Below are 25124 nucleotides of genomic sequence, written 5' to 3' on the forward strand. Positions count from 1 at the left end.
TGATTTTAGGATTTGAAAGAGTTTTTGAAATATTACATTGAATTTGTAAAAATATAGGTATCATATTTTATATTTGTTACTTAAAAATTATTATTGATTTACATTTAAACTGATAAAAATGAATTATAAAATTGTCTCTTTCAATTTCATTCGAAACTTGTCTTAGTTGCAAAAAAATAAAAAGGACTTCAATTATTTAGTATTGAACGTATACCCACTGAGATTATCGTAGGAAGCACCTTTAAAATACGTATTCACTTGTATTTTTTAATGACGTAAGGAGGGGGTATATTACCAACCTATACATTCCAGAGTTAATTCACCACTTTTGGAAGTCCCTGCTGCATTTGTAGCGTAGCATATGTAACATCCTTCATCGCTAAGCTGAAATTCCTTAAAGACCAATGACGCTAAGTCTCTTCCTTTTCTCTTGACATTATCCTTCATCCACCATATTTGGTTTGGCTTTGGAATTCCACTGATTTTACATTCGATAGTATGACTTGATCCTTTTATAATCTTTTCTTTCTGAGTTGTTAGTTTCAGTGTCAACTTTTCTATGTAAGAAAAAGAGTTTAAATAAGAATAACACGTACCAGAAAAGAAAGATGAGAGATTTAGCAAAAAAAACACGAGTGAAAGTTCAAACACCGTTTAGCAGTCATGTAGATTTGGTTTTCAATTTTCGATGTATCGAAAAAGAAACGGTTGTCTTGTTGCTTGAATACAGAAATGTCAATCATTTATAAAATACAAGAACATCATAAAAATGTACAAATTTACATCTTCAATTCAATAAATTGTACACCTTGCAAGAAATGTGATTTACTAAATAAATCATTCATAATTATGTAGTGTGCATGATCGATCTGTTCATATCTCATTATTTGTAATTGAAGCGAAAATGTTTTGCCCTTTTCCCTCATAAATACACTTTTAACATGGTAGAACATCTTCATTAGGGAATTGTTCTTTCTCTCTTCCGCAATAAGGATGAGATATCACTGCACATTAAGCAGTCCTTGTCATCAACTTATGTGTTGGAATATCCCTGTGATGTTCTCCGGCCACTAGTTTTGCTATCTATTTTGACACGTGGAAGGAATATTTGTAGAGCCGTTTAGGCAAATTAGATAACATCGATGAAAAAGAGTGCAAATACATTTTAAAAAGATATTTAGAAAAACTACTAGGTAGTAACATTTGTCCGTAGTGTTAGGCTGAATTTCTTTTAACAATATGTTAATACGTTTTTTAATTACTGTTTTTGTCAACCTCTTCATTTATTATTTCAGCTATAATCTGCAGGTCATAGAGTGAATATGAGTAGATCGGAAATGGTTTAGACTAGGACGCGCATAGTTCAGACTTGGTCGAGAATTATTATTTATTGAGGGGTGTCGTTACCAAAAAACTTTACACCTTCCTAAATTCTAATGTAGATAAAAACAAATAATCGGAAGCAAAGCTATCCGTAGTTTAGAGAAATAGCACATTCTAAAATTACGGCGTAGATTTGTTTTATAGAACTTACATATTAAAGAATAAACATATGGTCACATATCCTCATTGATATAAAAATCTTCAATTTTATGAAAAACAACATCGTAAAAAGACACAAAGGATATGAACTCAAACATTTCAACTGTGTTCCTTGAATAGTTAAAACTAGAAAGATAATGCAATGGATATGCAGTAGGTTTATATTTTTGATTTGAAGAAACGTACGTCTGGCGTTCACAATTTTGTTCCAGGTTTCTATGTTTAGTTGATGAAAATAATGCTAAACAATTTATTATAACTTTTAATAACGATTGAAGTTTAAAACCTTTATTCAATACTTACCGATGCATAAAAGCAGTAATTCCTCGCTACACCCCTCCCCTGCCTCATTTATAGCTTGACATGTATATGTGCCTTCGTCTGACATGTCGAAGTCTTTAATCGTCAATGACGGAGAGTCAACAGTTCCACCAGCATATTTTGCTTCTGTCAGATCAACAGTTGTGTCATCTTTATTTATTCTCTTTTTCCAAGACAGTGTATTCGGTATTGGTTTTCCCGAAACAGAACATTTTATTATATGATTTGATCCTTTTATGATCTGCAGTTCCTCAGAATGTAAAAGCACTGTCGGTTTTTCTGCAAATTCATTCGACATATGAACGGTCTTTTTTAAAAATGTCCTATATTTAATGACTTTTTTCCTACTGACAATAAATATCCATGCATTGTTTACATTGTAAAACTAACAAAATATTCATGAATACGAAAAGTTATCACAGTATGAAGTGGTGATGATACTTAATCTGTTTAACAAGGAGATATCAGGTGTTAAATGATAATTCACTAAAAACTAGCAATCTATATACATGATATAATAGCAACACTTTTAACATATTTATTGAATGTATTTTGAACTTTGACCATAACATATATAACTGAGTAAATTAAGACAAGAAATTATGTTCTTATAATTTTAAGAACATAGTATTATCAAAACCAATACACCTTAAAAATGTTGACGCTCATTTGATGTGTTTTCAACGATTTTTTCTCTCACTCGGCAATTTTGATTTTTTAAAACCTTTGTAATTAAATCATGTAAATATGGGAATATCCTTAACTTGTATCAAACTTCGATTTTTTTTATGTCGTATTGAATATATATCCTTTATTTAAAATCTAATACTATTTGAAACTGTTACGATTATTCTTATTTTGTATAGAAAACAGCGGTATATTTATCAAGACGAAATTAATTGATAGGTGTTATCTTCAATAATTCAGATTTTAGGGCAACTCGTATGTGATAATAATAACCTTAGCGGTGTTTGGCATAACTTTTAGGAATTTTGGTCCTCAATGGTCTCCGTCTTCGAATATTATTTGGCCTTTTTTAATTTTTCTTGGATTCGTGCGTCACTGATGAGTCTCTTGTAGATGAAACGCGTGTCTGGCGTAAATACAAAATTTAATCCTGGTATCTATGATTAGATTATTTCAATGGACGCTGACATTTTTTTTTAACGGTTGAATTTCAAGTTCTTTGAATTCCTGTCTGTTACTAAGAAACCCACCCATTTGAAGTCGGATCTTGTTTTGTATGTTATTTCTAACAAAATGACCATGAAAGTTACATTTTGACCCTCAGCATCATAAACATTCACTAATTTTGATAACAATTACTGTTTAACTGATAATATTGAATAACACAAAGTATCTCTTTCAATTTTAGTTGAAACTTGGATTGATTACCAAAAAATTAAAGCAGACTTCAATGTTGATTTTATTAAACGTATACTTACTAAGTTTATCGCAGAAAATCCCCCTTAAAATATGTTTCACTTTTTTATAATGACGTAAATGGTGGGGGTTAATATACCAACCTAGACATATCAGAGATAATGGATCACTTTCGGAAGTCCCTGCTGCATTTTTAGCGTAACATATGTAACATCCTTCATCAGTAGGCTGAAATTCATCAAAGACCAATGAAGCAGAGTCTTCTCCTTTTCTCTCCAAACCATCCTTCATCCACCATATTTTGTTTGGCTTTGGAATTCCACTGATTTCACATTTGATAGTATGACTTGATCCTTTTATAATCTTTTCCTTTTGAGTTGTCAGTTTCATTGTCAATTGTTCTACGTAAAAAAACAAGTTGAATAAGAATAATTTGTCTTCCTTTTTTAATTATATTAGAAAGAGAGAAGAGATATTCAGCAAAATAACATTAATAAGCCATGAGTTAAAAAAAAGCATTCCTGTAGATTTGGTTTTCAGTTTTTGTTATATCGGAATAGAAACAGTCTTGTAGCTTGAATAAAGAAATGCCAATCATTTATTAAGTACAAGGATATCATAAAAATGTACAAATTGACATCTTCTATTCAATGCATAGTAATATGCTTTGCTAAATAAATCATTCATAACTTTGAGGGGTGCATGATTGATCTGGTCGTATTTCATAATTTGTAATTTACGCTAAAATTTTCACTTTGAAAATGGTAGAACACCTTAATGATGGAATAGTTTTTATTTCTTATCACTGCACGTTCAGCAATCAATAAATCAAGATGGGATCCTTTAATGATCTGTAGTTTCTCAGACGGTATAACCACTTTCGGTTTTTCTGCAATTCCATTCGACATATGAAATGGTAATTTGTATAAATCTTCTAATACTTAATATATAGCTTATCATGAACAGACCGTTTTCCTACTGACAATAAATTTCCATACATTTTTTACACTGTGCAACTACCAAGCTATTCATGATTAAGAACACTTATCACAATATGAAATAGTGATGATACTTAATCTAGCTTATAAGGAGATAGGTTATGGACCTATCTTGTGTTAAATGATAATTCACTAAACTAGCAATCTATATGATAGCAACACTGTTAACAAGTTTAGTGAATGTATTGTTTTCACCTTGACCATAAAATATATTACCGAGTGAATGAAAGTAAGATATCATATGTTTTACGAAATTATTTATGGACAATGGTATTAAATAAACAACTAAATACACTTCAAAAATGTTGACATGTAACTGATGTGCCTAATCTAAAACATTGTGTCTTTAATAAAACAAATTCTCGCTCGGTTGTTTTGATATTTTGAAACCTTTGTAGGTAAATGTAGGAATGTTCTCAACGCGTATCAAACGTTGATTTTTGATGTCGTATTAAATTAATGTTTTGTAACCATTGGATATCCTTTCTTTTGAATAAAATAATATTTGAAACTATGATTTAAAAAAATTTGTATAAAGAAACTTGGAAAATTTAACCAGACGAAATGAAGTGATATGTGTTATCTTCATAACAAGCACTAGAAAATAAGGTTTCTACCGTTTCAAATAACTGTCAAGGCATATTTGCATAATAATTCAGATTCTAATGCAACTCGTTGGTAACGATAATGTTCATTGAACGTTTACAAATTGTTTGAACAGTTAAATTCAGGTTCTGTCTGTCCGTAACTAAGAAATCCACCCTTCTGAATCCGTAATTTTGGATGTATTTCTCACAAAATAAACAAGAGAGTTACATTTTTACCCTCAGAATCTCCTTTTTGTCAACATTTGAAACAACATTCGGAATCGAACGAAATGTATAAACACGTCAGGTGTTAATGTTTGACATCGTGAGTTTGTATATAACGTCACATTGTTTAGACATGTCAGATTCTCAAGACGAGGCAACGGTTTCACGGCCTTTCACACTCTTGTCATTTTAATTTATCTTAACATGTAGCATTAGAATAGAGATACCTGTGTTGAATTTTAAGCTTGGCCTACGTAAAACTTAACTGTCGCATATATCTGTTTACCTATCTCCACCATGCTACGTTTAACGAAGGCCAAGCTTAAAATACAACAGATATATCTATAAATTCTCCTTTTTGGTCTAGCCCTGCACGTATTCAGTAATAGTCCTTCATTGACGTTTGAGCGTTTATGATAAAAAAAAATCCATAAAAGTAATTTTGAGTGAATGATGAAATAAATGAAACAAAAATAACGATTGATTGATTATTGTTTAATGTCACCTGAGTTGAACTACTTTGTTCGTTTAACCCTTACTAATGTGGTTTTTTTTACTAATACTTTGTATTGCTTTGTTCGTTTTCATATTAACGTTTAAAATGCCACGTAACGTTACCAGTGTATGAATTTTGAATTATTATGTATTGAGGGATGCCGTTAATAAAAATTACTTTACACCTTCACTAAATTCTGTCCTAGATAAACATAAAATGGATTGTAAGCTCATATCCTCATTGATATACAGATCGTCGCTGTTATCATAAAACCCCATCAGAAACAGGCATTTCCAACGTATTATAATATTCCATTTAAAGTATAAACGGATAAAAAAAAGGTAAACAAATGAGATGCAGTAGGTTAGCATTTCTTCAAAATTATTTTTTCAATTTTTGACCTCGGGCATCACTGAGAGAAATTGTGAAAACGCGTATCTCGTGCAGAACAAAATTTGGACATTTATGTTTCTAGTACCACCAGGTCTATGCCTCTGCTTCCAGACTGATAATCCACGAGGGTAAAACCAGTACCTTCTGCATGGCATGAAAAAACGGATGTTAGATAAATAAAATTGGTTGTTATATAATATAGGAATTTTTTTTCTTCAGATTACGGAATATATCTACATCAGGGAAAACTATGATTACTTGATTGGTTTTAGATACATTTTTCTGTCATTTTAAGATATGGCTATTTATCTTTTTGATAAGTTTTCGATTTTCAATTTGTTTGGTCTCGATCATCACTGAAGCGTAATTAATTGTCGAAATCTACATCTGGTACAGAAACATTGGTACTGTTTATATTATTGATTCTATATATTTATTAAAATTGATAAGGCGTCTTTGAATTCTTGCGGACATTTCAATGTGACTTTAAAGAGAGCCATTCGCCTTTTGATGGTTCTAAACGATTGAGATTTGTCTAGAAACACGCTATTGATATGTCGATGAAACAGTCACTTCTATAATCTTTTGCATAGCGTTGTATGTTCAACAATCCTATGATTTTGATCATAGATTAATTAAACAATGACAAAAACCTGTGCTTTAACTGTTAATCAAAAGAAATGTAGAACAAATATTGTTATGAAGATGAAACCTTCATTTTAAGTAACATCATGATTTTAGGATTTGAAAGAGTTTTTGAAATATTACATTGAATTTGTAAAAATATAGGTATCATATTTTATATTTGTTACTTAAAAATTATTATTGATTTACATTTAAACTGATAAAAATGAATTATAAAATTGTCTCTTTCAATTTCATTCGAAACTTGTCTTAGTTGCAAAAAAATAAAAAGGACTTCAATTATTTAGTATTGAACGTATACCCACTGAGATTATCGTAGGAAGCACCTTTAAAATACGTATTCACTTGTATTTTTTAATGACGTAAGGAGGGGGGTATATTACCAACCTATACATTCCAGAGTTAATTCACCACTTTTGGAAGTCCCTGCTGCATTTGTAGCGTAGCATATGTAACATCCTTCATCGCTAAGCTGAAATTCCTTAAAGACCAATGACGCTAAGTCTCTTCCTTTTCTCTTGACATTATCCTTCATCCACCATATTTGGTTTGGCTTTGGAATTCCACTGATTTTACATTCGATAGTATGACTTGATCCTTTTATAATCTTTTCTTTCTGAGTTGTTAGTTTCAGTGTCAACTTTTCTATGTAAGAAAAAGAGTTTAAATAAGAATAACACGTACCAGAAAAGAAAGATGAGAGATTTAGCAAAAAAAAACACGAGTGAAAGTTCAAACACCGTTTAGCAGTCATGTAGATTTGGTTTTCAATTTTCGATGTATCGAAAAAGAAACGGTTGTCTTGTTGCTTGAATACAGAAATGTCAATCATTTATAAAATACAAGAACATCATAAAAATGTACAAATTTACATCTTCAATTCAATAAATTGTACACCTTGCAAGAAATGTGATTTACTAAATAAATCATTCATAATTATGTAGTGTGCGTGATCGATCTGTTCATATCTCATTATTTGTAATTGAAGCGAAAATGTTTGCCCTTTTCCCTCATAAATACACTTTTAACATGGTAGAACATCTTCATTAGGGAATTGTTCTTTCTCTCTTCCGCAATAAGGATGAGATATCACTGCACATTAAGCAGTCCTTGTCATCAACTTATGTGTTGGAATATCCCTGTGATGTTCTCCGGCCACTAGTTTTGCTATCTATTTTGACACGTGGAAGGAATATTTGTAGAGCCGTTTAGGCAAATTAGATAACATCGATGAAAAAGAGTGCAAATACATTTTAAAAAGATATTTAGAAAAACTACTAGGTAGTAACATTTGTCCGTAGTGTTAGGCTGAATTTCTTTTAACAATATGTTAATACGTTTTTTAATTACTGTTTTTGTCAACCTCTTCATTTATTATTTCAGCTATAATCTGCAGGTCATAGAGTGAATATGAGTAGATCGGAAATGGTTTAGACTAGGACGCGCATAGTTCAGACTTGGTCGAGAATTATTATTTATTGAGGGGTGTCGTTACCAAAAAACTTTACACCTTCCTAAATTCTAATGTAGATAAAAACAAATAATCGGAAGCAAAGCTATCCGTAGTTTAGAGAAATAGCACATTCTAAAATTACGGCGTAGATTTGTTTTATAGAACTTACATATTAAAGAATAAACATATGGTCACATATCCTCATTGATATAAAAATCTTCAATTTTATGAAAAACAACATCGTAAAAAGACACAAAGGATATGAACTCAAACATTTCAACTGTGTTCCTTGAATAGTTAAAACTAGAAAGATAATGCAATGGATATGCAGTAGGTTTATATTTTTGATTTGAAGAAACGTACGTCTGGCGTTCACAATTTTGTTCCAGGTTTCTATGTTTAGTTGATGAAAATAATGCTAAACAATTTATTATAACTTTTAATAACGATTGAAGTTTAAAACCTTTATTCAATACTTACCGATGCATAAAAGCAGTAAGTCCTCGCTACACCCCTCCCCTGCCTCATTTATAGCTTGACATGTATATGTGCCTTCGTCTGACATGTCGAAGTCTTTAATCGTCAATGACGGAGAGTCAACAGTTCCACCAGCATATTTTGCTTCTGTCAGATCAACAGTTGTGTCATCTTTATTTATTCTCTTTTTCCAAGACAGTGTATTCGGTATTGGTTTTCCCGAAACAGAACATTTTATTATATGATTTGATCCTTTTATGATCTGCAGTTCCTCAGAATGTAAAAGCACTGTCGGTTTTTCTGCAAATTCATTCGACATATGAACGGTCTTTTTTAAAAATGTCCTATATTTAATGACTTTTTTCCTACTGACAATAAATATCCATGCATTGTTTACATTGTAAAACTAACAAAATATTCGTGAATACGAAAAGTTATCACAGTATGAAGTGGTGATGATACTTAATCTGTTTAACAAGGAGATATCAGGTGTTAAATGATAATTCACTAAAAACTAGCAATCTATATAATAGCAACACTTTTAACATATTTATTGAATGTATTTTGAACTTTGACCATAACATATATAACTGAGTAAATTAAGACAAGAAATTATGTTCTTATAATTTTAAGAACATAGTATTATCAAAACCAATACACCTTAAAAATGTTGACGCTCATTTGATGTGTTTTCAACGATTTTTTCTCTCACTCGGCAATTTTGATTTTTTAAAACCTTTGTAATTAAATATGGGAATATCCTTAACTTGTATCAAACTTCGATTTTTTTTATGTCGTATTGAATATATATCCTTTATTTAAAATCTAATACTATTTGAAACTGTTACGATTATTCTTATTTTGTATAGAAAACAGCGGTATATTTATCAAGACGAAATTAATTGATAGGTGTTATCTTCAATAATTCAGATTTTAGGGCAACTCGTATGTGATAATAATAACCTTAGCGGTGTTTGGCATAACTTTTAGGAATTTTGGTCCTCAATGGTCTCCGTCTTCGAATATTATTTGGCCTTTTTTAATTTTTCTTGGATTCGTGCGTCACTGATGAGTCTCTTGTAGATGAAACGCGTGTCTGGCGTAAATACAAAATTTAATCCTGGTATCTATGATTAGATTATTTCAATGGACGCTGACATTTTTTTTAACGGTTGAATTTCAAGTTCTTTGAATTCCTGTCTGTTACTAAGAAACCCACCCATTTGAAGTCGGATCTTGTTTTGTATGTTATTTCTAACAAAATGACCATGAAAGTTACATTTTGACCCTCAGCATCATAAACATTCACTTATTTTGATAACAATTACTGTTTAACTGATAATATTGAATAACACAAAGTATATCTTTCAATTTTAGTTGAAACTTGGATTGATTACCAAAAAATTAAAGCAGACTTCAATGTTGATTTTATCAAACGTATACTTACTAAGTTTATCGCAGAAAATCCCCCTTAAAATATGTTTCACTTTTTTATAATGACGTAAATGGTGGGGGTTAATATACCAACCTAGACATATCAGAGATAATGGATCACTTTCGGAAGTCCCTGCTGCATTTTTAGCGTAACATATGTAACATCCTTCATCAGTAGGCTGAAATTCATCAAAGACCAATGAAGCAGAGTCTTCTCCTTTTCTCTCCAAACCATCCTTCATCCACCATATTTTGTTTGGCTTTGGAATTCCACTGATTTCACATTTGATAGTATGACTTGATCCTTTTATAATCTTTTCCTTTTGAGTTGTCAGTTTCATTGTCAATTGTTCTACGTAAAAAAACAAGTTGAATAAGAATAATTTGTCTTCCTTTTTTAATTATATTAGAAAGAGAGAAGAGATATTCAGCAAAATAACATTAATAAGCCATGAGTTAAAAAAAGCATTCCTGTAGATTTGGTTTTCAGTTTTTGTTATATCGGAATAGAAACAGTCTTGTAGCTTGAATAAAGAAATGCCAATCATTTATTAAGTACAAGGATATCATAAAAATGTACAAATTGACATCTTCTATTCAATGCATAGTAATATGCTTTGCTAAATAAATCATTCATAACTTTGAGGGGTGCATGATTGATCTGGTCGTATTTCATAATTTGTAATTTACGCTAAAATTTTCACTTTGAAAATGGTAGAACACCTTAATGATGGAATAGTTTTTATTTCTTATCATTGCACGTTCAGCAATCAATAAATCAAGATGGGATCCTTTAATGATCTGTAGTTTCTCAGACGGTATAACCACTTTCGGTTTTTCTGCAATTCCATTCGACATATGAAATGGTAATTTGTATAAATCTTCTAATACTTAATTTATAGCTTATCATGAACAGACCGTTTTCCTACTGACAATAAATTTCCATACATTTTTTACACTGTGCAACTACCAAGCTATTCATGATTAAGAACACTTATCACAATATGAAATAGTGATGATACTTAATCTAGCTTATAAGGAGATAGGTTATCGACCTATCTTGTGTTAAATGATAATTCACTAAACTAGCAATCTATATGATAGCAACACTGTTAACAAGTTTAGTGAATGTATTGTTTTCACCTTGACCATAAAATATATTACCGAGTGAATGAAAGTAAGATATCATATGTTTTACGAAATTATTTATTGGCAATGGTATTAAATAAACAACTAAATACACTTCAAAAATGTTGACATGTAACTGATGTGCCTAATCTAAAACATTGTGTCTTTAATAAAACAAATTCTCGCTCGGTTGTTTTGATATTTTGAAACCTTTGTAGGTAAATGTAGGAATGTTCTCAACGCGTATCAAACGTTGATTTTTGATATCGTATTAAATTAATGTTTTGTAACCATTGGATATCCTTTCTTTTGAATAAAATAATATTTGAAACTATGATTTAAAAAAATTTGTATAAAGAAACTTGGAAAATTTAACCAGACGAAATGAAGTGATATGTGTTATCTTCATAACAAGCACTAGAAAATAAGGTTTCTATCGTTTCAAATAACTGTCAATGCATATTTGCATAATAATTCAGATTCTAATGCAACTCGTTGGTAACGATAATGTTCATTGAACGTTTACAAATTGTTTGAACAGTTAAATTCAGGTTCTGTCTGTCCGTAACTAAGAAATCCACCCTTCTGAATCCGTAATTTTGGATGTATTTCTCACAAAATAAACAAGAGAGTTACATTTTTACCCTCAGAATCTCCTTTTTGTCAACATTTGAAACAACATTCGGAATCGAACGAAATGTATAAACACGTCAGGTGTTAATGTTTGACATCGTGAGTTTGTATATAACGTCACATTGTTTAGACATGTCAGATTCTCAAGACGAGGCAACGGTTTCACGGCCTTTCACACTCTTGTCATTTTAATTTATCTTAACATGTAGCATTAGAATAGAGATACCTGTGTTGAATTTTAAGCTTGGCCTACGTAAAACTTAACTGTCGCATATATCTGTTTACCTATCTCCACCATGCTACGTTTAACGAAGGCCAAGCTTAAAATACAACAGATATATCTATAAATTCTCCTTTTTGGTCTAGCCCTGCACGTATTCAGTAATAGTCCTTCATTGACGTTTGAGCGTTTATGATAAAAAAAAATCCATAAAAGTAATTTTGAGTGAATGATGAAATAAATGAAACAAAAATAACGATTGATTGATTATTGTTTAATGTCACCTGAGTTGAACTACTTTGTTCGTTTAACCCTTACTAATGTGGTTTTTTTTTTCTAATACTTTGTATTGCTTTGTTCGTTTTCATATTAACGTTTAAAATGCCACGTAACGTTACCAGTGTATGAATTTTGAATTATTATGTATTGAGGGATGCCGTTAATAAAAATTACTTTACACCTTCACTAAATTCTGTCCTAGATAAACATAAAATGGATTGTAAGCTCATATCCTCATTGATATACAGATCGTCGCTGTTATCATAAAAACCCATCAGAAACAGGCATTTCCAACGTATTATAATATTCCATTTAAAGTATAAACGGATAAAAAAAAAAGGTAAACAAATGAGATGCAGTAGGTTAGCATTTCTTCAAAATTATTTTTTCAATTTTTGACCTCGGGCATCACTGAGAGAAATTGTGAAAACGCGTATCTCGTGCAGAACAAAATTTGGACATTTATGTTTCTAGTACCACCAGGTCTATGCCTCTGCTTCCAGACTGATAATCCACGAGGGTGAAACCAGTACCTTCTGCATGGCATGAAAAAACGGATGTTAGATAAATAAAATTGGTTGTTATATAATATAGGAATTTTTTTTCTTCAGATTACGGAATATATCTACATCAGGGAAAACTATGATTACTTGATTGGTTTTAGATACATTTTTCTGTCATTTTAAGATATGGCTATTTATCTTTTTGATAAGTTTTCGATTTTCAATTTGTTTGGTCTCGATCATCACTGAAGCGTAATTAATTGTCGAAATCTACATCTGGTACAGAAACATTGGTACTGTTTATATTATTGATTCTATATATTTATTAAAATTGATAAGGCGTCTTTGAATTCTTGCGGACATTTCAATGTGACTTTAAAGAGAGCCATTCGCCTTTTGATGGTTCTAAACGATTGAGATTTGTCTAGAAACACACTATTGATATGTCGATGAAACAGTCACTTCTATAATCTTTTGCATAACGTTGTATGTTCAACAATCCTATGATTTTGATCATAGATTAATTAAACAATGACAAAAACCTGTGCTTTAACTGTTAATCAAAAGAAATGTAGAACAAATATTGTTATGAAGATGAAACCTTCATTTTAAGTAACATCATGATTTTAGGATTTGAAAGAGTTTTTGAAATATTACATTGAATTTGTAAAAATATAGGTATCATATTTTATATTTGTTACTTAAAAATTATTATTGATTTACATTTAAACTGATAAAAATGAATTATAAAATTGTCTCTTTCAATTTCATTCGAAACTTGTCTTAGTTGCAAAAAAATAAAAAGGACTTCAATTATTTAGTATTGAACGTATACCCACTGAGATTATCGTAGGAAGCACCTTTAAAATACGTATTCACTTGTATTTTTTAATGACGTAAGGAGGGGGGTATATTACCAACCTATACATTCTAGAGTTAATTCACCACTTTTGGAAGTCCCTGCTGCATTTGTAGCGTAGCATATGTAACATCCTTCATCACTAAGCTGAAATTCCTTAAAGACCAATGACGCTAAGTCTCTTCCTTTTCTCTTGACATTATCCTTCATCCACCATATTTGGTTTGGCTTTGGAATTCCACTGATTTTACATTCGATAGTATGACTTGATCCTTTTATAATCTTTTCTTTCTGAGTTGTTAGTTTCAGTGCCAACTTTTCTATGTAAGAAAAAGAGTTTAAATAAGAATAACACGTACCAGAAAAGAAAGATGAGCGATTTAGCAAAAAAAACACGAGTGAAAGTTCAAACACCGTTTAGCAGTCATGTAGATTTGGTTTTCAATTTTCGATGTATCGAAAAAGAAACGGTTGTCTTGTTGCTTGAATACAGAAATGTCAATCATTTATAAAATACAAGAACATCATAAAAATGTACAAATTTACATCTTCAATTCAATAAATTGTACACCTTGCAAGAAATGTGATTTACTAAATAAATCATTCATAATTATGTAGTGTGCGTGATCGATCTGTTCATATCTCATTATTTGTAATTGAAGCGAAAATGTTTGCCCTTTTCCCTCATAAATACACTTTTAACATGGTAGAACATCTTCATTAGGGAATTGTTCTTTCTCCTTCCGCAATAAGGATGAGATATCACTGCACATTAAGCAGTCCTTGTCATCAACTTATGTGTTGGAATATCCCTGTGATGTTCTCCGGCCACTAGTTTTGCTATCTATTTTGACACGTGGAAGGAATATTTGTAGAGCCGTTTAGGCAAATTAGATAACATCGATGAAAAAGAGTGCAAATACATTTTAAAAAGATATTTAGAAAAACTACTAGGTAGTAACATTTGTCCGTAGTGTTAGGCTGAATTTCTTTTAACAATATGTTAATACGTTTTTTAATTACTGTTTTTGTCAACCTCTTCATTTATTATTTCAGCTATAATCTGCAGGTCATAGAGTGAATATGAGTAGATCAGAAATGGTTTAGACTAGGACGCGCATAGTTCAGACTTGGTCGAGAATTATTATTTATTGAGGGGTGTCGTTACCAAAAAACTTTACACCTTCCTAAATTCTAATGTAGATAAAAACAAATAATCGGAAGCAAAGCTATCCGTAGTTTAGAGAAATAGCACATTCTAAAATTACGGCGTAGATTTGTTTTATAGAACTTACATATTAAAGAATAAACATATGGTCACATATCCTCATTGATATAAAAATCTTCAATTTTATGAAAAACAACATCGTAAAAAGACACAAAGGATATGAACTCAAACATTTCAACTGTGTTCCTTGAATAGTTAAAACTAGAAAGATAATGCAATGGATATGCAGTAGGTTTATATTTTTGATTTGAAGAAACGTACGTCTGGCGTTCACAATTTTGTTCCAGGTTTCTATGTTTAGTTGATGAAAATAATGCTAAACAATTTATTATAACTTTTAATAACGATTGAAGTTTAAAACCTTTATTCAATACTTACCGATGCATAAAAGCAGTAAGTCCTCGCTACACCCCTCCCCTGCCTCATTTATAGCTTGACATGTATATGTGCCTTCGTCTGACATGTCGAAGTCTTTAATCGTCAATGACGGAGAGTCAACAGTTCCACCAGCATATTTTGCTTCTGTCAGATCAACAGTTGTGTCATCTTTATTTATTCTCTTTTTCCAAGACAGTGTATTCGGTATTGGTTTTCCCGAAACAGAACATTTTATTATATGATTTGATCCTTTTATGATCTGCAGTTCCTCAGAATGTAAAAGCACTGTCGGTTTTTCTGCAAATTCATTCGACATATGAACGGTCTTTTTTAAAAATGTCCTATATTTAATGACTTTTTTCCTACTGACAATAAATATCCATGCATTGTTTACATTGTAAAACTAACAAAATATTCATGAATACGAAAAGTTATCACAGTATGAAGTGGTGATGATACTTAATCTGTTTAACAAGGAGATATCAGGTGTTAAATGATAATTCACTAAAAACTAGCAATCTATATGATAGCAACACTTTTAACATATTTATTGAATGTATTTTGAACTTTGACCATAACATATATAACTGAGTAAATTAAGACAAGAAATTATGTTCTTATAATTTTAAGAACATTAGTATTATCAAAACCAATACACCTTAAAAATGTTGACGCTCATTTGATGTGTTTTCAACGATTTTTTCTCTCACTCGGCAATTTTGATTTTTTAAAACCTTTGTAATTAAATATGGGAATATCCTTAACTTGTATCAAACTTCGATTTTTTTATGTCGTATTGAATATATATCCTTTATTTAAATTCTAATACTATTTGAAACTGTTACGATTATTCTTATTTTGTATAGAAAACAGCGGTATATTTATCAAGACGAAATTAATTGATAGGTGTTATCTTCAATAATTCAGATTTTAGGGCAACTCGTATGTGATAATAATAACCTTAGCGGTGTTTGGCATAACTTTTAGGAATTTTGGTCCTCAATGGTCTCCGTCTTCGAATATTATTTGGCCTTTTTTAATTTTTCTTGGATTCGTGCGTCACTGATGAGTCTCTTGTAGATGAAACGCGTGTCTGGCGTAAATACAAAATTTAATCCTGGTATCTATGATTAGATTATTTCAATGGACGCTGACATTTTTTTTAACGGTTGAATTTCAAGTTCTTTGAATTCCTGTCTGTTACTAAGAAACCCACCCATTTGAAGTCGGATCTTGTTTTGTATGTTATTTCTCACAAAATGACCACGAAAGTTACATTTTGACCCTCAGCATCATAAACATTCACTAATTTTGATAACAATTACTGTTTAACTGATAATATTGAATAACACAAAGTATCTCTTTCAATTTTAGTTGAAACTTGGATTGATTACCAAAAAATTAAAGCAGAATTCAATGTTGATTTTATTAAACGTATACTTACTAAGTTTATCGCAGAAAATCACCCTTAAAATATGTTTCACTTTTTTATAATGACGTAAATGGTGGGGGTTAATATACCAACCTAGACATATCAGAGATAATGGATCACTTTCGGAAGTCCCTGCTGCATTTTTAGCGTAACATATGTAACATCCTTCATCAGTAGGCTGAAATTCATCAAAGACCAATGAAGCAGAGTCTTCTCCTTTTCTCTCCAAACCATCCTTCATCCACCATATTTTGTTTGGCTTTGGAATTCCACTGATTTCACATTTGATAGTATGACTTGATCCTTTTATAATCTTTTCCTTTTGAGTTGTCAGTTTCATTGTCAATTGTTCTACGTAAAAAAACAAGTTGAATAAGAATAATTTGTCTTCCTTTTTTAATTATATTAGAAAGAGAGAAGAGATATTCAGCAAAATAACATTAATAAGCCATGAGTTAAAAAAAGCATTCCTGTAGATTTGGTTTTCAGTTTTTGTTATATCGGAATAGAAACAGTCTTGTAGCTTGAATAAAGAAATGTCAATCATTTATTAAGTACAAGGATATCATAAAAATGTACAAATTGACATCTTCTATTCAATGCATAGTAATATGCTTTGCTAAATAAATCATTCATAACTTTGAGGGGCGCATGATTGATCTGATGGTATTTCATAATTTGTAATTTACGCTAAAATTTTCACTTTGAAAATGGTAGAACACCTTAATGATGGAATAGTTTTTATTTCTTATCACTGCACGTTCAGCAATCAATAAATCAAGATGTTGATTTCATTTCACAGTGACTTGAGAAGCGTGAAACCTGGTCAATTTTTGCGATCTATTTTGAAATGTTAGGAATCGTCGTTTTGCGTGAAAGATTCTTTGCAGAACCGTTGACAAACAAATATAACATCAGTAAAAAAGTATGCAATACTTTTGAATAAAACGCTTCATTGAGCGCAGCCGCATATGAGATTGAACCCTGGACAGTTGTGGCAAGTTCGGACACAATATTCAAGATTGAGACAGTCTGAATTAAGACAGAGATAAAATGTTTGGCATAGTATAGAAAAAATGTGGTCAAAGATTCTAAAAATCAATTGGACAATACTGTGAAACTGAAGATGTCTTCTTCGACTTTAAAAAAAAAATACTGCTAATTTTTTGCAAAAATGAACTTCGATCCCTAAACATGTTCATACAGATCCAGTAAATTTAATTTAGTGTCCGGAAACCAAAGTGTCATAAGACGACGATCATGACGCAGACGATCACGACAACATCATAGCATTAAACAGTTATACGAACCGCTCAAAATAAGGTTGCGATCGTATAATTAGAAAGATAAGTACATGTACCTGGTACTAATACTGAGACTTGGATAGGTTTGTTTTCTGTAGTGTCAGGCTGGATTCCTTTCACAATTTTCTTAATAAATTTCTTGATTATCTGTTTCGTCAATCTCTTTTTAATTATATCAGCTATAACCTGCAAGTCATCGAGTGAATATGACTTTATTTTTATGTCTTTGTCGGTGTTTGACGTTCTCATTATTTCTATCGCCTTGATTGCCTCTTCTGTGTCCCAGTCATTTGGTACCTCAACTTTGAACAGAACTGGTATAACTTTTGATTCTTTAAAATATATCATGTTAGATAAATGAAAGTTCTGTTGTAAAAAAAAAGAAATACGGTAGTTGCACATCAAGCAACACCTAAAAAGTAAAATCACAAAAATACTGAACTTAGAGGAAGATCAATTCGGAAAGCCCATAATCACATGGCAAAATCAAATTACGAAACGCATCAAAAAAGAATGGACAAGAACTGTCTTATTCCTGACTTGGTACAGGCATTTTCAAATGTAGAAAATGGTGGATTAAACCTGGTTTTATAGCGCTAACCCTCTCACTTTGATGACAGTCTCATCAAATTCTGTTATATTTACATTGATGCGTTAACTAAACAGACACAATCAATAAAATAGTCAAAATATGGGTACATAAGTCATCATCGTATAACAATTTTAAAAGAAACAATTTAACAGAACACAAAAACATCTATGTACAAACACATTCATTGATTTGGGTGTCTGACGTCAGAAAATTTAATACGTCACATAAATTTGTCGTTCAATGTGCATGCAAACAATTTTTAAATTTACATAGGCAATGTTAGCATATAGGGTTAAAAAGTCAAAAGTATGTAAGAATAAATATCAAAAATAGACCGAGATTGAAAATAGTCCAAAAGTTATATGTAGAATTTATAAGAATTCACAAATAGTTAATTCCACTATCAGTCATCATCGTATAACAATTTTAAAAGGAACAATTTAACAGAAAACAAAAACATCTATCTACAACACATTCATTGATTTGAGTGTCTGACGTCAGAAAATTCCAAACGTCACATAAATCTGTCGTTCAATGTGTATACAAACAATCTTTAAATTTACATAGGCAATGTTAGCATATGGGGTTAATTGTCAACCATTGTTCAACCATTTCAAAAGTGGGAAGCCCATGTGATTGTGTGTGATGTACAATGCCCGTCCATAAAGAATTTGAGTTTTAACTAAGATGGATTTTGTTGAGTAATTGCAAAGATCTCCTAACGTCAATTATGCATGAAACATTTGCCGCTGGACGTTATGTAACGTATTATTAATTATTCGACAGTGGTATAACTCGATTTCTATTTCTGGCTAGGCAAATGATCAGAATTTGGACAGTCAAAGTATTGCTTAGTCAAAAGACGTCAATGCAAATTTAAATACGAATCTATTATGCTTTTGTACAGATTTGGGGATATTAACTTAAAGATCCAATTTGTCTTTTGCCGTATTCGTTATATTTTGTCAACAGTTATCAGAATATAGGATATAATTTTGTTTTCACAATATATTGTATGATAAATTGAAAATACTTTTGTTTAGAAATTAAACGGAAGCGATTGTTTGATAACCTTTTACATGTTTGTTTTTCGCTAATGATTTATTCAGTACTTTGTCGACCCCGTCTCCCTTTTAATTGATTTCAATAAAACGAATACGTCTCTTTACGTGAATATCCCTTAAAAGATACATACAAAATTGCAAGTAAAGGATTTGTTTTTGAAGTAAGATAGCAGTCCCGTTAAAAAGTAGTACCGCACAATCCCGAATCGAACACACAATAATTCTAAAAAAAACATCAGCAGATACAGGGATTTTGTTAACAATACATTTCAGTGATAAATAAAAAAATACTTTTGTTTAAAAATTAATCGGAAGCGATTGTTTTGTCTTAATTTTCAACATCAATAGCAAGCAGATCCAGACAAACATTAATTGTAAAAGTTCTCAAATTGTCTGAAAAATATCCTTATCAATGTTTCCCCACAACAAATATAATAAAAAGAAAAGCTATAAGGAAATACAGCAAACAAGTATAAGGAGGCGTTCATTTCCAAAGGATATTGAAAAATAAGTGTCATATTCTAAACCATGGAAGATAACTCAAATCTTACGTATGATCGGTATGGTATACGTGTGTTTATACTTGATCCTAAGTCAGTGAAAATAACGGAAGGGATTTAGAAAACCATGTGATAAATTAGTAAGCTAGATTCTATTATTTTGGTCATGATAAAGTATTTTATACGGACGCAAATTTCATTGTGTGATTTTGAAATTATTGAAATGCTTTGTCTGAATTTGAGCAACGTATTTAATAACATCCAATGGTTGGCAATAGTTAGTCACATGAGGTCGGTACGTCCAGTTATGTACATATGTCATTTTATTTGAAATTTCTTTAAGGTCCGTATGTGAAGTTACGTACTTATGTCATTTTATTGATTGATTGAGTGTTGGTTGCTTTATGCCGCATTAGCACAAAAAGGCTATATCGCGGCGACATTTTTTACTGTAAATGCCTGTGATTATTTGTCATATTGTTATTAATAAATCACAAAACTGCACTATGTAAAGGAACAAAAACGTATTCATATACACATCACATAATGATAAAGTCTAAAACAACATATTCTAATGACAAAACCACATTAACACTACAAACCAGTAAAAGTCTGAAATGGCCTATATCTGTACTCGACTGTACTGATTTTTACTCGACCAGTCTGAATTGGTCTGAAATTTACTTGACAATACTCGACCGTAGTCTGAACCATACTTAACAGTCTGAACGTGTACTCGACCAGTATTTAACCATTTTATACGAGTCTGAACCATGCTCGACCTAGTCTGAACCATACTCGACCTAGTCTGAACCATACTCGACCTAGTCTGAACCATACTTGACCAAGTCCTAACCAACCCAGACCTATTATTTGTATCTATCAACTGAATTTTATTAATTTCGGAAATGTTTGTTTTTTTTTTAAATGAAATTTGAACAACAACTTAAAATGAAAAATGTATTCAATATAGTATTGAATTTAAAATTTCACAATACTTAAGGAAGCTGGCTTGTTATGTTTTGGATTTTTTTGTCAGATTTTCGGAATCCTCTGGTTTTATCCATTTGAATGCCTTAAAAAAAATTGCCCGGTGACCCCCATTTTTCTTTTTGAAAATCTGTTACATGTATAATGATAAGCCATCTGTAAAAGTCTTATAAAATTTTAATTACTTTTTAACAGTTTTTGAGAACTTTAACTTGTCAAAATAAAGCTATTAAAAGTCAAGAGAGAATTTTTCCCGCCAAAATTTCAATGGCTCATATCTCGAAAACAAGCACGGTGACCTATATATTTTGTTTTCTCTGTGGATTCCTTTATCAATTCCCTATCAATATAAACTAGCGCTTTGAAAAGTTAATTACTTTGAAACTGAGAAGCGAACTCCCTTAAGAATAATATAATTTCAACACAATATTCACCAACACTTACATAATTATATATATCAACTTTAAAATATAAAAAAAACAATCTGATCAAAGAATCTGAAAAATGAATTGTGACTACTATTTTCTAATTTACTAATATATTGTGATTCACATTTTATATGTTATTCAAAAAATTTTTAATGTTTCAGAAGTATTTTATGGTAACTGGACTATTTTCATCATTAACTTAAGCTTAGTATAGATTTATGGTTTCAGTTGAGTTAGGTAAATCATGCAGTGAATATCTTTTTTATTAATATATATATAAAACAGTATATAAAGCAACTTATTAGATTTTAAAAAATGAGACCATTGCGTTGTGTAGTTAATTTAATATAATAATGATTATAGAATTTCCATAGGAATCCTTGATAACCTTATTAAAAAAGGAAATGTGTTTCAATGTAACATTAAAAATTTATTTTAATTAAATTTAAGTAGTTTTTTGTCAAATTAAAGACATGGCATACAAAAAGCACTTTAATATAGTTTAATTACCTCAGTCAGTACATGTGTGTTTTACAGGTAAAAAGAAAGCCCTATTTTCTTAAACTCGTGTATTACTTAGTACATTCGAACGGCCTTGTTATTTAAGTTAAACAGGATCTTGCAATTTTGAATAAATGTTATTTAAAATTTGATACCTCTGACCAGGTGTGATCTTATTAATGAGTTTGCCCCAAGCAGAGGTAATACTTGATACTTCATCACTAATCAGAAGAACAATTGTATTAATTTTTTTAATTTCATCCCTTTTTATAGGTTATATATAATATAAAAAAAAAAATTCCCAAATTATAATGATAGATATATTTCTAAAATAGGATTAAAAAAATCACTGATTTTGGTGGCTGTTGTTATATACATGTATATATGTCAGTTAAAAAGAAATTTATTTTAACAGTTAAAATAGTAGAGGTTATTTGGTCCAGTATGGTTCAGACTGGTCGAGTATTGTTCAGACCTCTGGTTAAGTATGGTTTAGACTGGACAAATAGGTTGAGTACAGGTCGAGAATGGGTTAAGACTGTTTCAGACTGGTCGAGTAATAGTTCAGACTACAAAGATAAGGGTCAAGTACGATTCAGTACAGTCGAGTTTGGTTCAGACTGGGGTCGAGTAATGTCAAGTAAAAATCAGTACAATTGAGTTCAGATATAGGCCATTTCAGACTTTTACTGGTTTGTAGTGTAAGCAATGTTAGAATCATAACTATAATGTAATGACAGAACAATATTTAAAAATTATGAACCCATATTAAGCATGACAAAACCATATGCGAAACCTTTGTATGTAGTAACAAAATATCATAAAGTAATTTCCAAATACTATGTAAATACAACTTACCATCAAGTAATATTAAAACCATTAAGAGTTATGCTAGAGTACCTTATAAGACAGCTGTGTTAAATTAATTGACATATTTTGATGATTTACCTTTCATGGACGTTGATGTGGTTGCTTCACTTAAGGCGTCACCATTGTCTTTGACAGTCTTATTCTCATTTATTTTATGCATGTCTGCATCGATTTTAGTTTGTTTGGACGCTGGTGAAAAAGTAAGAAAAATATTACCGAACTTGTATGCTAAAATATATTTTATTATTTAACCATAAAAATCATACTTTATACTTTTAAATATCTGGTAGATAGTGCCCCTCTAATTAAAAAAAAATACAGGACGTTGTTGAGCTTAAAACTTAATATAACGTAATTAAGAGCCATACTGACAAGCGTCGTAACAAATCAAGGTATATGGCTTTTATTAAAAAAAACAAAACATATTGACCCCTATTTTTTTTCTTTTACAATCAATCAATACTGTTTCAAGAACACTCTGCCAAAATTTCAAGAAAAAAATCAACGACCACATTTTTCGAAAAGACGCAAAAATATGGTCAATTTCTTTATTTCGCATGTAGCATTCTAAATTCGGAAAATAATAATTTTGTTTTACCTTCTTCTTGTTTGTGCATGTTGATGCCATAGATCAAGGAAACATGTTACAAAAAAAGTATTGTTACTTTCTTCAAAAGTCCTTATTTATGAAATTTCAGGGATTTTCTTCCAAATATTCAAATTTTGAACCAAATTATGTCAAAAAGTAAGTCATGAAGCTACTTTTCTCTTTGCATATTTCAAAAGTACACATTGAAATTGACCTTCTACCACAGTTTCAGGAAGAAATCAACGAAGGATCTCTACTGTATCGTATGCCCTTTAACGTTGTTCTTTTTTTATTTAAAAGCATGCATTTTACTGTTTTGTTGGCAAAGTAACATTATAATCCGCTAACACTCAAGCGAATAAACATAAAGACTTTTTTTAACATCTTTTGTTTTATGATTAAGTATTTTTATTTCATTGTTTGATTTATCAGCTACACAACGTAACGTTTGAAATTTCAAACGTTGTGGACAACAACATCACTAAAAGACAAATGACAAAAATACGCGTCTGGTGCATAGAATAAAGCTAATTGTTATTATAATTCACGATAAAAAAATCAGATTTGGAATTTTTACATACATACATGTATAAAAAAACATTTGTAGACACACATATACAATGTATTCCTTGTTCATCATTTTTATCTAGGAGAAAAACTATTCCAAAACACCAGGACGCCAAGACAAACACATGATTCCATAACACGACTGCTAATGCAACATGATGGTTAAAATATGATATATAGGAACATGTATATGACATAAACAGCTTGATAAAACAGAATGCGTCAATGAATTAGGAGAAGCTTACAATTTTCCTCTTTTTCTCTTGATCGGACTATTTCTTCCTTTCCGTTATACAAATTATTCATTGCAACGTTTTCGAAAAGTTCAATTTCGTACGCACCATCTTGGAAGGAAAATGTTTCTGCAAAAAAAAAATACGTTAAATATCGGTACTATTAGAGGTAGAATTACAATTATATGTATGCCTTAAAGATTAAAAGTATGCAGCTTATAAGATTGAATGATTGTTGTCTGATTTCCCATGGTCAATTTATTGATAGCTTACAGGAAAAGAAACATATATTAAGTAAATACTATCAGTTAATGTCTGATAAGAGACAGAAACGCATTAGAACTATAAATTCAAATCTTAAGAAACATTTAAAAAACAAAAACATTTAAAGCAGTATTTATCAAAATGAACTCTAAAAAACAGGATGTATAGTCTAAATAACGAATGAAAACGTTACATATAAGTCAAAAGGTTTTGTGGTGATACCTTAAACATTGTTATTACATTTAATTTTGGTCTATTTAACTATAGAATATATACTAAATATAAGTTATTTATGTGGTATCAATGGCTGATACAAATTGATGAAAATGTTTAAGCATTCTAAATTTATCACAAGAGCGTTAAGATTAATTATGTTGCATTTCAGTTTTCATAACAGTTTAATGACATGCTAACATGATAACGTACACCACTTTGCATTGCGTTGAAAAAACTGCTTTTCACGATAAAAATTATGAGGATAATTTTTGACAAATATAGTAGACAGTTTTTGAAAAAGGCTTTCTGTGTGGTTAACAAAATATCGAAATATTAAATCAGAGATCACTGTTTGGTAAAGCTTAATGAATATACCTGTATGGACTAATGGT

At 30.6% G+C, this 25124-nt stretch overlaps 2 protein-coding genes across 2 annotated transcripts; both read right to left on the reverse strand.

Moving 5' to 3' along the window:
• Positions 1–291: 291 nt before the first annotated feature.
• LOC143055223 (protein sax-3-like) lies at positions 292–3643 on the reverse strand. The gene is made up of 3 exons (XM_076228356.1): positions 3390–3643; positions 1846–2142; positions 292–557 (listed from the first exon to the last, which is right to left on the reverse strand). Exons 1-3 carry the CDS (start codon positions 3634–3636, stop codon positions 292–294), a joined length of 810 nt encoding a protein of 269 aa, XP_076084471.1. The 5' UTR covers positions 3637–3643.
• A 9987-nt stretch (positions 3644–13630) lies between these two features.
• LOC143055225 (protein sax-3-like) lies at positions 13631–24378 on the reverse strand. Its single transcript, XM_076228357.1, has 6 exons — positions 24265–24378; positions 22942–23052; positions 17975–18250; positions 16708–16965; positions 15183–15479; positions 13631–13896 (listed from the first exon to the last, which is right to left on the reverse strand). The coding sequence occupies exons 1-6, from the start codon at positions 24323–24325 to the stop codon at positions 13631–13633; spliced, it is 1269 nt and encodes a 422-aa protein (XP_076084472.1). The 5' UTR covers positions 24326–24378.
• Positions 24379–25124: the final 746 nt, after the last annotated feature.

Source organism: Mytilus galloprovincialis, chromosome 12 (genome assembly GCF_965363235.1).
Source record: "Mytilus galloprovincialis chromosome 12, xbMytGall1.hap1.1, whole genome shotgun sequence".
NCBI lineage: Eukaryota > Metazoa > Mollusca > Bivalvia > Mytilida > Mytilidae > Mytilus > Mytilus galloprovincialis.